Source organism: Engraulis encrasicolus, chromosome 7, assembly GCF_034702125.1.
Source record: "Engraulis encrasicolus isolate BLACKSEA-1 chromosome 7, IST_EnEncr_1.0, whole genome shotgun sequence".
Classification (NCBI taxonomy): Eukaryota; Metazoa; Chordata; class Actinopteri; order Clupeiformes; family Engraulidae; genus Engraulis; species Engraulis encrasicolus.
This window is the reverse complement of record NC_085863.1, coordinates 26,521,776-26,534,827: the sequence shown is the minus strand read 5'-3', so window position 1 is coordinate 26,534,827 and position 13,052 is coordinate 26,521,776. Positions and strand designations below refer to the sequence as shown.

The following is a 13,052-nucleotide window of genomic DNA, read 5'->3' as shown; positions in this document are numbered from 1 at the left end:
ATGTCTTTGACAAAAACCATCACAGCCAATAATTTCAAGAAAATTAATGCAAGTGACTTCGCTGACAATTATTGCATGTTTAACACACAAACCACCACATATTAGACATAAAATACATAATTTTATTTATCAAAGTTGAAACAGTCATATAACTAATTGACATGTAAAAGTACAATCATGTTCCTTTTTTTTCAATTCATACTTCTTTAATCTTGCTTAGCGACTCAATCAGCAATAGATTTAAATTCACAAAAATGCATTGGAAAAAAATAGCTGTTATTGATACATACATCAGTAATGCTCGTCAAAAGGATAAGACTCGTAACACAAACGTCAGCACTAATGGGTGACTGTCAACTCTTCACAATACGGACTCTTTGGCACCTCTACAGTAGTCTCAGCCTATTATAGTGACAGTCCTGATGTACAACAGTAAGCATTTTAACATCCAGTTCCTGCGTTCTAGCTATGGAAATAAAGAAGAGAGCGTAATCAGGCAAGATTACTGCAGTGAAAGAGGGACCAAAATGGCAATGGCTACTTCATACTATACAAAGTCATTTCCAGTGTCTGCGTTTGCTTTTATTGTTTTTTTACAGTAGTAATCTCAACTCTCCATATGTTTTAGTCCACTCTAAACGTGTGAATATACAAAGATGTACACACAATGAGTGACTTTCTTTTCATAACAAACAATGTCAGTAATTAATTTACAATATGCACTTAAATTAAAAATCCTTTTTTCGAAGATATATCTACAGACACATGTGCAAAGGTGTACAGAAAAAGCAACATTGAACATGCAGCCATAATGCTGTACACAGATTCAGATATGGGATCACACGACAAAGTCATTACACAGCGCAGAATCTACATCAGTTGATCCACATACAGTAACAACAGGTGCGTATAGCTCACAAAACGCCATCCCTATTTTAAAAAACAAACAACAACAAAAAAATCAATAACGATTTAATTAACGTCTCCATGAACAGGACAACGACGACAAACTTACAAGAGGCTAACGTGACTGCATGAAAGATGGGTGTGGCAGTGCATTTTCAGTGACTTTCTTGCAAGAGATCGTTTTCCATCAGCCGTCAGATAAAAAAAAACATGTTTTTTGTACTGCTTTTAAGAGACGCTGTTAGTGACACTATGACAACCTCTCCTACTGCTTCCCCTGACCTGTGCAAATATAACGTGGATACAGTGGAGCGAAGAGACATATGAAGCAGGAGCATTCACAACAGACAAAAAGTGTGTGTGTGTGTGTGTGTCAGGGCTTGACACTGGCACCAGCCAACCGGCCAAATGCTGGTAAAACTTGGCTGTGGCTAGTAATACTTTCAGTGTCACTAGCCAATTTGGCTGGCAGCTTATTCCTTGGTATGATATACGCATCATAGTAGATATTCTATTGTCCGTCCCTTGTGTATAAATTGTTTGTATTTAAGTTCAAGAAAAATCTCAGTGACTCAGTTTTAACTTGCTTGATATATACAGTACTTCCATGTACAAAGCTATACACTCCTCTTGCTTTAGCACCTCATCTTCTGAGAGGTTAGACGTACACTATCATGATCAAGAAAAAAAAAACAATATCAAATCTGTGGCTAGTGGGATACCTGAATAACTCGAGAAAACCACTAGCCACAGAGGCCGGTGGGTGAAAAGTTAATGTCAAGCCCTGGTGTGTGTGTGTGTGTGTGTGTGTGTGTGTGTGTGTGTGTGTGTGTGTGTGTGTGTGTGTGTGTGCGCGCGCGCACGTGTGTCTGCGTGTCTGTTTGTGGTGTGTGTTTGTTTATGTATGTTTAGAATACATTTTTAGGATGTACTATATGTTGAGGTCCCCAATTAAGAGTGCTATTATATATGTCCCCTTTCCCCTCCTCCTCCTCTCCTCCTCTGCTCCCACTCTCTGCCCGTGTGCGTCTTCGTGGTCTCCACTGGTATCCCCCTGAGCTTCTCCTGGAGGTGCACATAGTTTTGCTTCACATCGCTTCACATCGCATTGCTGCTTCAAGCTGCCAGGAGGGAAAGACAGAGGAGAAAGGATGAGTGCCATCTGTTGGTTTTGTGTACTGTACGTATGCCTTTTATTCTTGAAATGGCAAGATTTCTGTTTTTGTAGGCCTACATGGTCTCTCATAAAATAAACTGAAACTGATATTGTCAATGGAATGTGAAAGTCTTGCAACTGATCTTGAAACAAACTGATCTTGTCAATACTAAAGATGCTATAATGTTTAGGACAAGAGATGGCTTTATGTGTCACACCAACACCACTTGATGAGTGGAGGTGCAAAACGCACACCAGAAACAGAGGTGCTGGCAACCAGAAAATACAATTGCAGGAGGAGAGAAGTGCCGCACACTCACAAGTTAAATAAACAGTTTTTAATGTGACAACGTTTCGGCCTGTCGGCCTTCTTCAGGTCACGTGTGTCACCACACCAACACCACTTACCTATCAGCTACGCTGGCTTCCTGTTCAATTTCGCACTATTTTCAAAATCCTCCTGCTTGTTTACAAGGCCCAACACCACCTAACACCCCAATACCTCACTAGTCTCCTAAAGCCATACCCGCCCACTCACTTAACGCCCCTCTGACACGCTCCTTTTCAGTCATCTGCTCCACAAATCTCCGCTACATGGGTGATGGGGCAGTTAGTGTCACTGGCCCTAAACTCTGATTCTGGACAGCTTCCCACTTTCACTGCGCCAATGCACTTCCCTCTCCTCCTTCAAATCCAGGCTCAAAACTCACCTGTTCACCCTTGCTTTTGCTTTACAAAGATAACTTATTGAAGTTTTATTATTTTATTGTTATGTACATATTTTTGTTTTCTGTATTTAGCTTTATCTCACTCTGATGTTATTTCTGTATGCCTTGTATATGTGTTATTGACTTTCATTTGCTGCTAGGAATTTAAACATGCATTGCTGACCATTGTTTCTTTCTCCTGTTTTACTACTTCTCTTACGACCAGGGGCGGAGCTATAGGAGGGGCGAGCAGGGCATTTGCCTCTGGGCCACGTCCCCTACCCATTTGTGCAGGGGCCCTATTATGACCTTGGCAAGCCATTTGGGGTGGCCCTGTTAGTATTTTGTCCTGGGTGCAATCGTTCCGCCACTGCTTACAACTGTTTGAACAGACTACTAGTTTAACATTCTGTACTGTAAAATGTCCTTGGGTACCTTGAAAGGTGCTACAAATGCAATGAATTATTATCATTATTACCTTCAAAATACCTTCGTTCTGCAGTTACCAAGTTATCTCAGTGGCCCTGCATGGGACAAACAAATTAGTCACTCAGTAACAGTGTAGTGTAGAAAGCAGGGAAAATAATCACATTCACAGTAGTTAGTAATAATAATAAGAAGAAAAACAAAAATAAGAATGATAATAATGTGAAATAATAAAAATAATACTCTTAACAATAAGAATAAGGAAAGGAAAGTGGAGAAAAGAAAATAATAATAAAAAAATATAGCACCTACTTACTGCTGTGGAATGGCTCAGCTTGTCAAAGCGGAATTTCAGATTGGATCTTGGTGATGTCTTTTTGTTGAAATCTTTAGATCATTTAAAAACAAGTGAGGGGTGTGGTGTTAAAAGAAAAATAAATCATAGAAATGTATGATTCATAATATACTGTACAAAATGATGAAAAATTAAATATAAAAAATGTCAAGGAGAATGAACAATGTAGACTTAAGTATTCCTACTACTAAACACAGTTATTATAGGTATGCTTGTTACTGCTAGCAAGTAATGTGCATGACTGTTACCTGTTGGGCTCCGGCACATAATGACTGGCGTCCCTGAACTTTGACCTTCTACGTTGAGATTGGGGCTGTACACTGGAGGGTAACTTGGTGACACTGGATTGTTCTAGAAGGAAAGGACAATAAAGGCAGGGTTGGTACCATCTGTACATCTTCTGGCCAGTTTCCTCTGTCTCTCTGTCTCTCTCTCTCTTTTCTGTACTCCATCATGAACTGAGTGGCAACGTATGTGTCTGCCTCCTATTTCGTGTCTGCATCCCTGACTGCACTGCTCACACACACACACACACACACACACACACACACACACACACACACACACACACACACACACACACACACACACACACACACACACAAACCACCGTGACAACGTACTGAGTCTGCCTCCTCTATCGTGTCTGACTCTGCGTCCCCAGCTGCACTGCTCTCTCTCTCACACACACACACACACACACACACACACACACACACACACACACACACACACACACACACACACACACACCACCGTGACAACGTACTGTGTCTGCCTCCTCTATCGTGTCCGCGTCCCCGGCTGCACTGCTGAAGCTGCTGGTGCTGGAGGATGACCTTGAGATGTTGACCTTCCCATTGCTGTCCTTCACCTTCGCAAAGGTCCTGCACAATCAACATTACCAAAAAAACAGACCGAGCATGAGAGGGGCAGGCAGGGATGGGTTGTGTCTTAAAAAAAAAAAAAATTACGAGGACATGGTGAAAGTAATAATAAGCAGTCTCACGCAAGTCTCATTTCATATTTACATTACACTTCATTACATTACATGATTCATTTTCTTTAATACATTTCTTTAATTTCTTTAAATGTCTTTAATTTTCTTGATTCTTGGCCATTATGTCCACCACAAATGTTCCCTCGTGTCATTGCTCATCATGTATTTTACTAATTTCTGTAGAAATTCTTTCTCTGACATTATTCCGTGGGCATTTTGAGACTAGTTCCCAGGCTGTGTTCGTAGGCAGTGGAATTATATAGCCCGCTCACTTGTCTTTGCTCAGGCAGATCTCTGGAGAGCTAGGATTGGACGAGGTTTCTGACCTCACTTCCTGTGATGGCTGCATGCTATCCGAGTTCCTTTGGTCACTGTTAAAACAAAAAACAAAACAAAAAATCAGTTAAATTGAATTTAACACAACTGAGTTGTTCCAAGAACAAGAACACCAAACGGCCTGCACATCACTTACAGTAATTTAAGGATCTATGGTGGTGTGACATATCACCATAGGCGTGCACAGATAGGGATGAGGTGGTGCTAAAGCACCTGGGCCTTTGCCCTCCTGTACTTTTTGAAAGTTCCTTTTTGTTGTTTGTTTTTTTCCACAATGTATTGTGGTCTTTGTTGACATGATCATTGTGAAATTCTTGACGATTAAAAGCGTGCATTAACAATGCCTCAATATAATCCCTATATATCCTAGCAAGGCAGCCAGAAGTTCCATATGACGTGCAATGTCTGTGCACTTCAGTGCATATCACGACCAGTTCATGATTGATTTACACACATTTCTTACATCAACCACCTTAAACTTTAGCAACCTGGTCCTACTACCAATTCCGTCTCTGTTCAAGCCAGTCTGTCAAACCTGGCTATTCTTAGCTATTCCTTTGCCTGAGGAATTGGGACACCTAATTCAACACCAATGAAAAAAACTAATGATCACAATCAGCGATCTTATTCATTGTAGCTCTGCCCAGTTGAGCACAGAAGCATTTGAAACAGTTCCCATTTGTGGGCCGTTGGCTAAACCAGTGGTTTTCAAAGTGGGGCCCGGGGACCCTGGGGGGCCGCGAGGGGCTGATAAGGAGGCCGCGGAAAGTTGGTAGGAAAAGTATAGCAAAAACAAAATAAATAATGTAATAAATGGAATAACTAATGTACACCAAAATAAACCAAAAATGAGCTAAACAATATTCCAATTAGTTAATTTTGTGTATCCTAGTGGGGCACTGAATCACATGCTTAGACTATGGTTGTGAAAGGGGGTGCGCACAGGACAAATAGTACGCCAAGACCCCCCCATGTGAAGGGGGCCTTGGCTGGAATCTACCGGTGTATGGGGGGCCTTGTCATGGTAAAGTTTGGGAACCCCTGGGGTAGACCAAGCTCCATCTGCAAGCTTGGTGTTACAGCCAAGTTCCATCTAACTATGTCTTGCCATTATGCCACAACCATAGATCAAAAGCTAAGTGTTGATAATAGATGATAAGGAGAACACAGAAGAAGCTTGTTTGTATTCAGTGAGGATGTGGGAGAAGCTCCATTCTCATTTGGCCTGTGTTGCCTGCCTGCCCTCTGTCTGTGACCACACACAAACACATTCAATCATTCCCGCTGCTGCAGGTACCCTCTGCACTAGTATTCCACTTCGCCTTGCCACTAGCTGCTCAAATGCTAAATATAGATAATGGATGACAAATGCAGAGGTGGAGAGAGGCCACTTTTGTATTCAGAGGATGACTCTAGCTGCTCCCTCCCTCCACGGTAGGCTGCCTCAACTCAGAGAGCCCTCCGTCTCTGTCTCTGACTCTGTCTCTGTCTCTGTCTCTGACTCTGACAGAGGCGCTCCAGTCAGTGCCACTGTTGAGATGGACTGCTGTGTCAAGGTGAGGTACTAATAGACTGTTAACATAGCCCCAAACCCGAAGCTGTAACATCTTACTATAATTGGTCGTAATGGTAATGGCTTGGTAGCTCAGCTCGATGGGGCAGCTCAGCTCCCACGTGACATGAGGAAGGCCGACAGGCCGAAACGTTGTCACATCAAAAACTTGTTTGTACAACTCGGGAGTGTGCGCCACTTCTCTCCTCCTGCAAATGTTTTGCTGGTTGCCAGCATTCTTTTTTTCTGGTGTACGTTTTGCACCTCCACTCATCGTAGCTCAGCTCCCATCTCAACAGGCCGGGGACAAAGACATCTGAACAGCCCCCTCCCTGGGCCCAGGTCAACTCATTCATTTGTCCCACAGCCACCCCTCAAGCCCCCACCCCGCCCACCCTCTGTTGGCTTCCCTGGGTGCTGTAGTGCTCACTGACCTGCGTGACTGGCGCTCCGTCTGGCCGTCTACGCTGGTGTGCAGCCGAGGGAAGAGCCCCGAGCGACGCTTCACTGGACTCTTCAGCGGAGACTTTGGACCTGACGAACCCTGAGACTGATGAGAGGATGAGGGATGAAAGGGGGAGTGACAGAAAAGAAAAGAAAAGAAAAGAAAAGAAAGGAGAGAGAGAACAGAGTGACAGGGAGATAAAGTGGGAGAGGCAGTTACAGAAAAGAAAAAAGAGAGAAAGGCGGGGAGAAAGGGGAGCACAGAAAGAAGGAGAGATGCAAAGGGGAAGAGAGAGAGAGAGAGAAGCAGAGAGGGAGAGAGAGAGAGAGAGATAATTTGAAGACAGACACAAAGAGAAGAGAACAACACAGAAATAGGGGAATGGAGAGACATGAGGTGACGATAGAAACAGAGAGAGAGAGAGAGAGAGAAAGAGAGAGAAACGGGAGAGAAAAAGAGGGAGAGTGTGCAGGGGGAGAGCAAGACAGAAAGAACATTTCAGAGCAAACATTTCAGAGCAAAGTGTGTGAAAGGGACAAAGAACAAACAGATTGAGGACAGGGAGTAAGTAAGAGAGAGAAAATGTGTAGGAAAGAGAGAGAGAGAGAGAGAGAGAGAGAGAGAGAGAGAGAGAGAGAGAGAGAGAGAGAGAAGCAGAGATGATAATGGGTGTTAAATAACACACTGTATTCAGAGTCGATAATATATAGTGAGACATCTCGTTGGAAAAGAAGGCGGGAAAAAAAGTGTGATATGTGTGTGCTAATGGCCTTAACTTAATAGTACCATCATCATCCTCCCATTAGCGACACTGTATTGAAAAATATTTTTTTTCTCTTTCCTCTTCAAAGTGTGATAACACAAGCCAGCCAACCAAGTAATAATGACACCCAGGGCCGCTGACAGCTTTGGCCTGGCTCAGAACAAAGTCTTAAGAAAGGCCCCTTTCAGCCAATACAGTCAATGTAATGGGCACCAAATTCTGAGGGCCCCTTTCTCCCTGGGCCCTGGTCAACGGACCCCTTTGCCTCCGCCTGCCCTGTCCACTCACCACATGGCCAGTCTTGCCACCGTCCGCCCCCGCGTGCGTCAGCCCCCCGCCGCTCAGGCTAGTGGGCACCCCGCCCCCCACCATGGAGTGCCGGTTGTTCTTGTGCGACTGCGAGCCCGACATGGTGTCCATGGAGTGACTCCTCACCCGCATGGCGCGCTGCAGGGGAGCATGGGAGGAAAAAAGATAAGAGACAGAGACAGAAAGATAATGGATGGTTGATTAGAGTGTGCGAGAGAATGAGAGAGATGTAGAAGTGGAAGAAAGGTAAGAGTGCAGGGAGGGATGAGGGAGGGATGAGGGAGGGATGAGGGAGGGAGGGGTGGAGAGAGCGAGTGATGCTTAATGGGCTTCGGAGGGCAAATTAGTGGTAAATGGACCGTGCAGACCATGCAGACTGAATGTGATGGAGACCAGGGCTGGACTAGCCATCTGGCATAGCCGGCATTTCCCGGTAGGTCCCGCACCCTCGTGGGCCCCAATTTTCAGAAATGTTAAAAGCATTTTTTTCAAGCATTTCTGAAAATGGGGGCCCATGAGGCTGCGGTGCCCACCGGTGAGTCAGTTCTGCGCCGCTACTTATGAGGGGCCTGTTAATGCCGAAAGTGTCCTGGTCCTATTTCTCCCCCAGACCAGCCCTGACGGAGACCACAGAGGGTCAAGATGACATAGCAACAGACGTGGCAGACGGCTTCAAGATCAATGTGCGAAACCATCATTTTTGGACCGGCAGACATATAGAATGATAGATTGACAGGCAAACAAGCAGATAGACAAACAAGTGGCGAGTGGCAGATTGATGCAAGATAAATGTGTTTTCTGATCAGATGGCTTCAAGGTAGATAGATCATAGATAGATAGACAGACAGATAGACTCGCATAGATTTTGGAGTTATGATGACCCCAGCTCTCTTCCTCATCCCAAATAATTAATAAAATGATTATTTATAATGAATAAATTCAGCCAATATGTCCCCCGGTAATATCATTGTCATTACACTAATACAATATATTACTTACTATAGTATTTGTCTTGATTTTGACCCCCCCAATGTTGAACCCAAAGTTACGCCTCTGTATAGATAGATAGATAGATAGATAGATAGATAGATAGATAGATAGATAGATAGATAGATAGATAGATAGATAGATAGATAGATGGATGCAACAGGCACATGGCATGAGATGCATACATACGGACCGACACAAGAGGGCACACACGAGCCATTTTCTAGTCGGCCACATGACATGTAAGCAATGGAGGCAGTAATGTAAGCAGTACAGGCAGTAATGGGCACAGACTATAGCCCCTAGTTACAGGAACACTAATGAAGCACATTAGGTCCTCAGGTCGGAGGTATATTTAAAGCCCTTTCTTGCTTCATGTAATAATGATGTTGCTGCTATGATGTTATAGCTCTACAAAACCTTAACGGCGCTCTCTGCTTTTGTGCATGATGGACTGAGTGCATACGACTTCACCTGTCTATTGTATTTATTGTATTGTATTGTATATTGTACTACATTTTTACTACTAAATGTTATATACACAGTATTTTACATTATTCCCAAGATGCTTTATAACATTATATTTTATAACCTTTTTCTTTCTTTTTTAGTTATGACTTTTTAGTTATGCCACTGCACTCAAAGGTATGTCCTCCGCTGTTATTATCTGTGTTGCCAATATGTGTTTAATGTCTTGCTGCACAATCACTTTAATCATTCTTTAGGTACAACAAAGTTGAAAGCTGTAGTATAGTATATTGTACATGAGTAGAGTATATGTGTAAGTTCCTTGTAGTTAAGCTGTAAGTTCCTTCTAACAGATAAGTTAAGTGTGAGTTCCTTGTAACATATACGTGTAAGTTAAGAGTGAGTTCCTTGTAACATGTATGTGTAAGTTAGGTGTGAGTTCCTTGGAACATGTACTTGTAAGTTCCTTGTAACGTGTAGTCTACCTGTCCAATAAAGCCGATTCTGATACTGTATGGTAATAATGATGCTCCTACTACTATGAATGTATTGTGGCTATCGTTGGCTTTGGCTGTGGCTATAGCTGGCTTGGCTTTGCTGTTGCTGTTGTGTGCTGTGTTTTACTGTGGCTAATGTGTGCTGTGCTGAACTGATTCTGATTCTTAATTGTGCATTAATGATGTGTAGCGATTCTGATTTTGAGTACGCATATGTGTAACAATGATGTGCTTTACTGTGGCTAGTGTGTGCTGTGCTGTGCTGTGCTGTGGCTAGTGTGCGCTCTGCTGTGCTGTGCTGTGCTGTGCTGTGCTGTGCTGTGCTGTGCTGTGCTGTGCTGTGCTGTGCTGTGCTGTGCTGTGCTGTGCTGTGCTGTGCTGTGCTGTGGCTAGTGTGCGCTCTGCTGTGCTGTGCTGAGCTCTGCTGTGCTGTGCTGCTGTGCTGTGCTGTGCTGTGCTGTTTGTCTTGAGGTTTTATACATCGATAGGACATTCCTGGTTAAATAACTGTAAAATAAAATAATGTGTGCTGTCCACTGTACTGTGGCGTCTGTGCACTGTGCCGTGCTGTGCTGAGCAGAGCTTCTGACAGCTTTTGCTGGGCCCAGGACAAAGTCATCTGAAAGCCCCCCCCCCATCCATTACATACAATGTAATGAAAACCTAACTTTGGGCCCCCAGTGCCCCATGGCCCGGGACAACTGACCCCTTTGTCCCCCCTGTCGGCTTCCCTGGTGCTGAGGGTAATGTATGCTGTACTTTACTCTGGCTACTGGCTACTGGCTACTTTCTTACCTTAATGGACTCGATGAGTCCGCTGTGTCCGCCGTTCTCCATCTTGTCCTCCTCTGAGCTGAGAGGGAGTCCCAGCATCACCTGCGTCTGCCTGTGCAGCTCGTCATGGAGGTGATCCAGCAGTGCAGCACGCGTCCTCTCCTGGATCACACACACACACATGCACGCACACACACATGCACGCACGCATGCACACACACGCACGCACACACACACACACACAAAAGAAAATCAGAACCATGTTCCTTACTGAAAAAGGGATTTTCACGACACGCACACACAAACACACAATGCAAGGGACATAACAATCATGTACACACACCCACGGACCAATAGTCAGCTTGTGTAAATATCAGCTTAGGAAATGTTGGATTACAGTAAATATACCATTATAATTGTGTAAAGGCACTTTCTGGTTGCGCACATACACACACATACACACACACACACACACACACACACACACACACACACACACACACACACACACACACACACACACACACACACACACACACACACACACACACACACACACACACACACACTTTTGTAATCATTTAATACCATACGCTCAGGTATCTACAGTATTCTATCCAGCACATGCATACGTAAACTCAGTGCTGGCTGAGCTTATGATGGGTTTTTTTTTTGCTGAAAAGCGCAAAATTTGAAGCGCCTGCTGTGAAAATAAAGGCGCAGCATCAGTTCTCAAAGCAGCGCCGGGCCCCCTCGCTCACCTCCAGTCTGGCGAAGCGCTCCGACTTGTAGCAGGCGTTCTCAGCGTTGATCAGCTTTGTCAGCAGGAACTCACGGAATTCTGGGCCCTAGGTAGACACACACGGGCAGATAGAGGGGACGCTTAATAATAATGGATATATGCTCTTATACTTAGCGATAGAGATAGGCACGTGCTAGCTACTATTTGCAATTGTATGCTGTGCACATCCTGGGCCCTAGGTAGATAAAGAGGCAGAGAGGGGTTGCTAAGTAATGCACGTAACACTAGCCAATGTCACGTGCAAGCCACATTTGCGATTGTATACTGTGAAATTCTGGGCCCTAAGTCGAGGGACAGGTAGAGAGGGATGACTTAATAATGGGCATATGCAGTACATTTATGTACACTTATCAATAGAAATAGGCCCATGTAAGATAGATTTGCAATTGCGTACTGTGAAATTCTAGGCCCTAAGCAGGCAGGCAGGGACTGCTTAATAATGAATATATACATGTATGCTTAATACTTAATAAGTATTTTATAATTAATACCAAATGAAGAAAATCACATAGACTACACTTGCAGTTGTGTGCAAGTGCAATTCTGGGCCCTGGACACACAGAGAGGCAGAAAAAGATTGCTTAATAATGTGCAATGTCCAAACATGGCAATTTTAGACTAAGGCAATGTTCTTAGGCTTAAGGACCTTAGGCATCTTGTCTGAAATAAGACTCAGAACATTTCACATTTGGTAGTAAATAGCCATTATATTTGTATTACAGACATTGTGATCATTTCAAGCAAAATATACACTTTAAGCCTGGCATCCTTAGAAAAAGAAGCCTAAAAGCATTTCTGATTTGCATAATGCATTTCCTACCTGCCTGTCAGCACACCCAGAGCAGATTATGTGTCTAAATGATCCCATTTTCTCTGTCAGTTGGGGTTTTCTAAAGCCATACAAAAGCTAATCAAAGGCTGTTGAACGGCTGGTATTGTCTCACCTTCTTAAAGACGGCAGGATTTGGCAGTGGCGGACCAAATGACGGGACATCTTCACGAGCTGTTACCGACACCTGCACAACACAAGCCAGTGAACCAAGGCAGGCATCCATGTTTGTGAGGGATGTTTTTACATGATGAGAAGGGATGCACATTATGGTACCACAACATGCAATTGAAGCAATCAATTGTCCATAAAAATATAATGTTTAAATAAATTGTGGCAAGAGCAACATAAGTGATCCAATAATTAATAATCTGCAAGTAATTCAATATTGACGATGTACTTTTGCACAATGTATAGACGTTAAAGGGAGGGATTATATAAAAGTTACTGCTTCAAACAAAATTCCATTACAGTATTGTATTGCATTGTAAACTGTATTGTGCTGCCTAAGGTACTTTATAGTTCGTGTCATCTGATTATGATCATTCATAAAGGAATGATGAATTACGGCTAAAACAACCCATAATCTGGATATTTGAATTGACATACTGTCATACCATCTTTTGTACAATGGCTAGCCAATGTGAATTCACAAAAGTTCAGTTCTGTACTGCACCGTAGTGTCTGGATACATTAAAATAGATTTAGCTGATTTAAGAATATTACAGTGTATTAGTTAC

General features: G+C 43.4%; 1 protein-coding gene across 4 annotated transcripts in view; it reads right to left on the bottom strand.

Annotated features, from left to right (window-relative positions):
- Positions 1-1,705: 1,705 nt before the first annotated feature.
- The window catches only part of rap1gap2b (RAP1 GTPase activating protein 2b), a 110,659-nt gene continuing 99,312 nt past the window's right edge, over positions 1,706-13,052 (bottom strand). For 3 of the 4 annotated variants that reach the window (XM_063203165.1, XM_063203162.1, XM_063203164.1), the window contains 11 exons: positions 12,428-12,499; positions 11,443-11,529; positions 10,703-10,843; positions 7,935-8,093; positions 6,873-6,988; positions 4,823-4,921; positions 4,320-4,437; positions 3,799-3,901; positions 3,508-3,582; positions 3,248-3,293; positions 1,706-2,027 (listed from right to left, as the gene is read on the bottom strand). In XM_063203165.1, coding sequence (XP_063059235.1) covers positions 3,280-3,293; positions 3,508-3,582; positions 3,799-3,901; positions 4,320-4,437; positions 4,823-4,921; positions 6,873-6,988; positions 7,935-8,093; positions 10,703-10,843; positions 11,443-11,529; positions 12,428-12,499 — 984 coding nt within the window. In that variant the 3' untranslated portion in view covers positions 1,706-2,027; positions 3,248-3,279. The remainder of the gene's footprint in view (positions 2,028-3,247; positions 3,294-3,507; positions 3,583-3,798; positions 3,902-4,319; positions 4,438-4,822; positions 4,922-6,872; positions 6,989-7,934; positions 8,094-10,702; positions 10,844-11,442; positions 11,530-12,427; positions 12,500-13,052) is intronic. The other variant, XM_063203163.1, reaches the window with a different exon arrangement.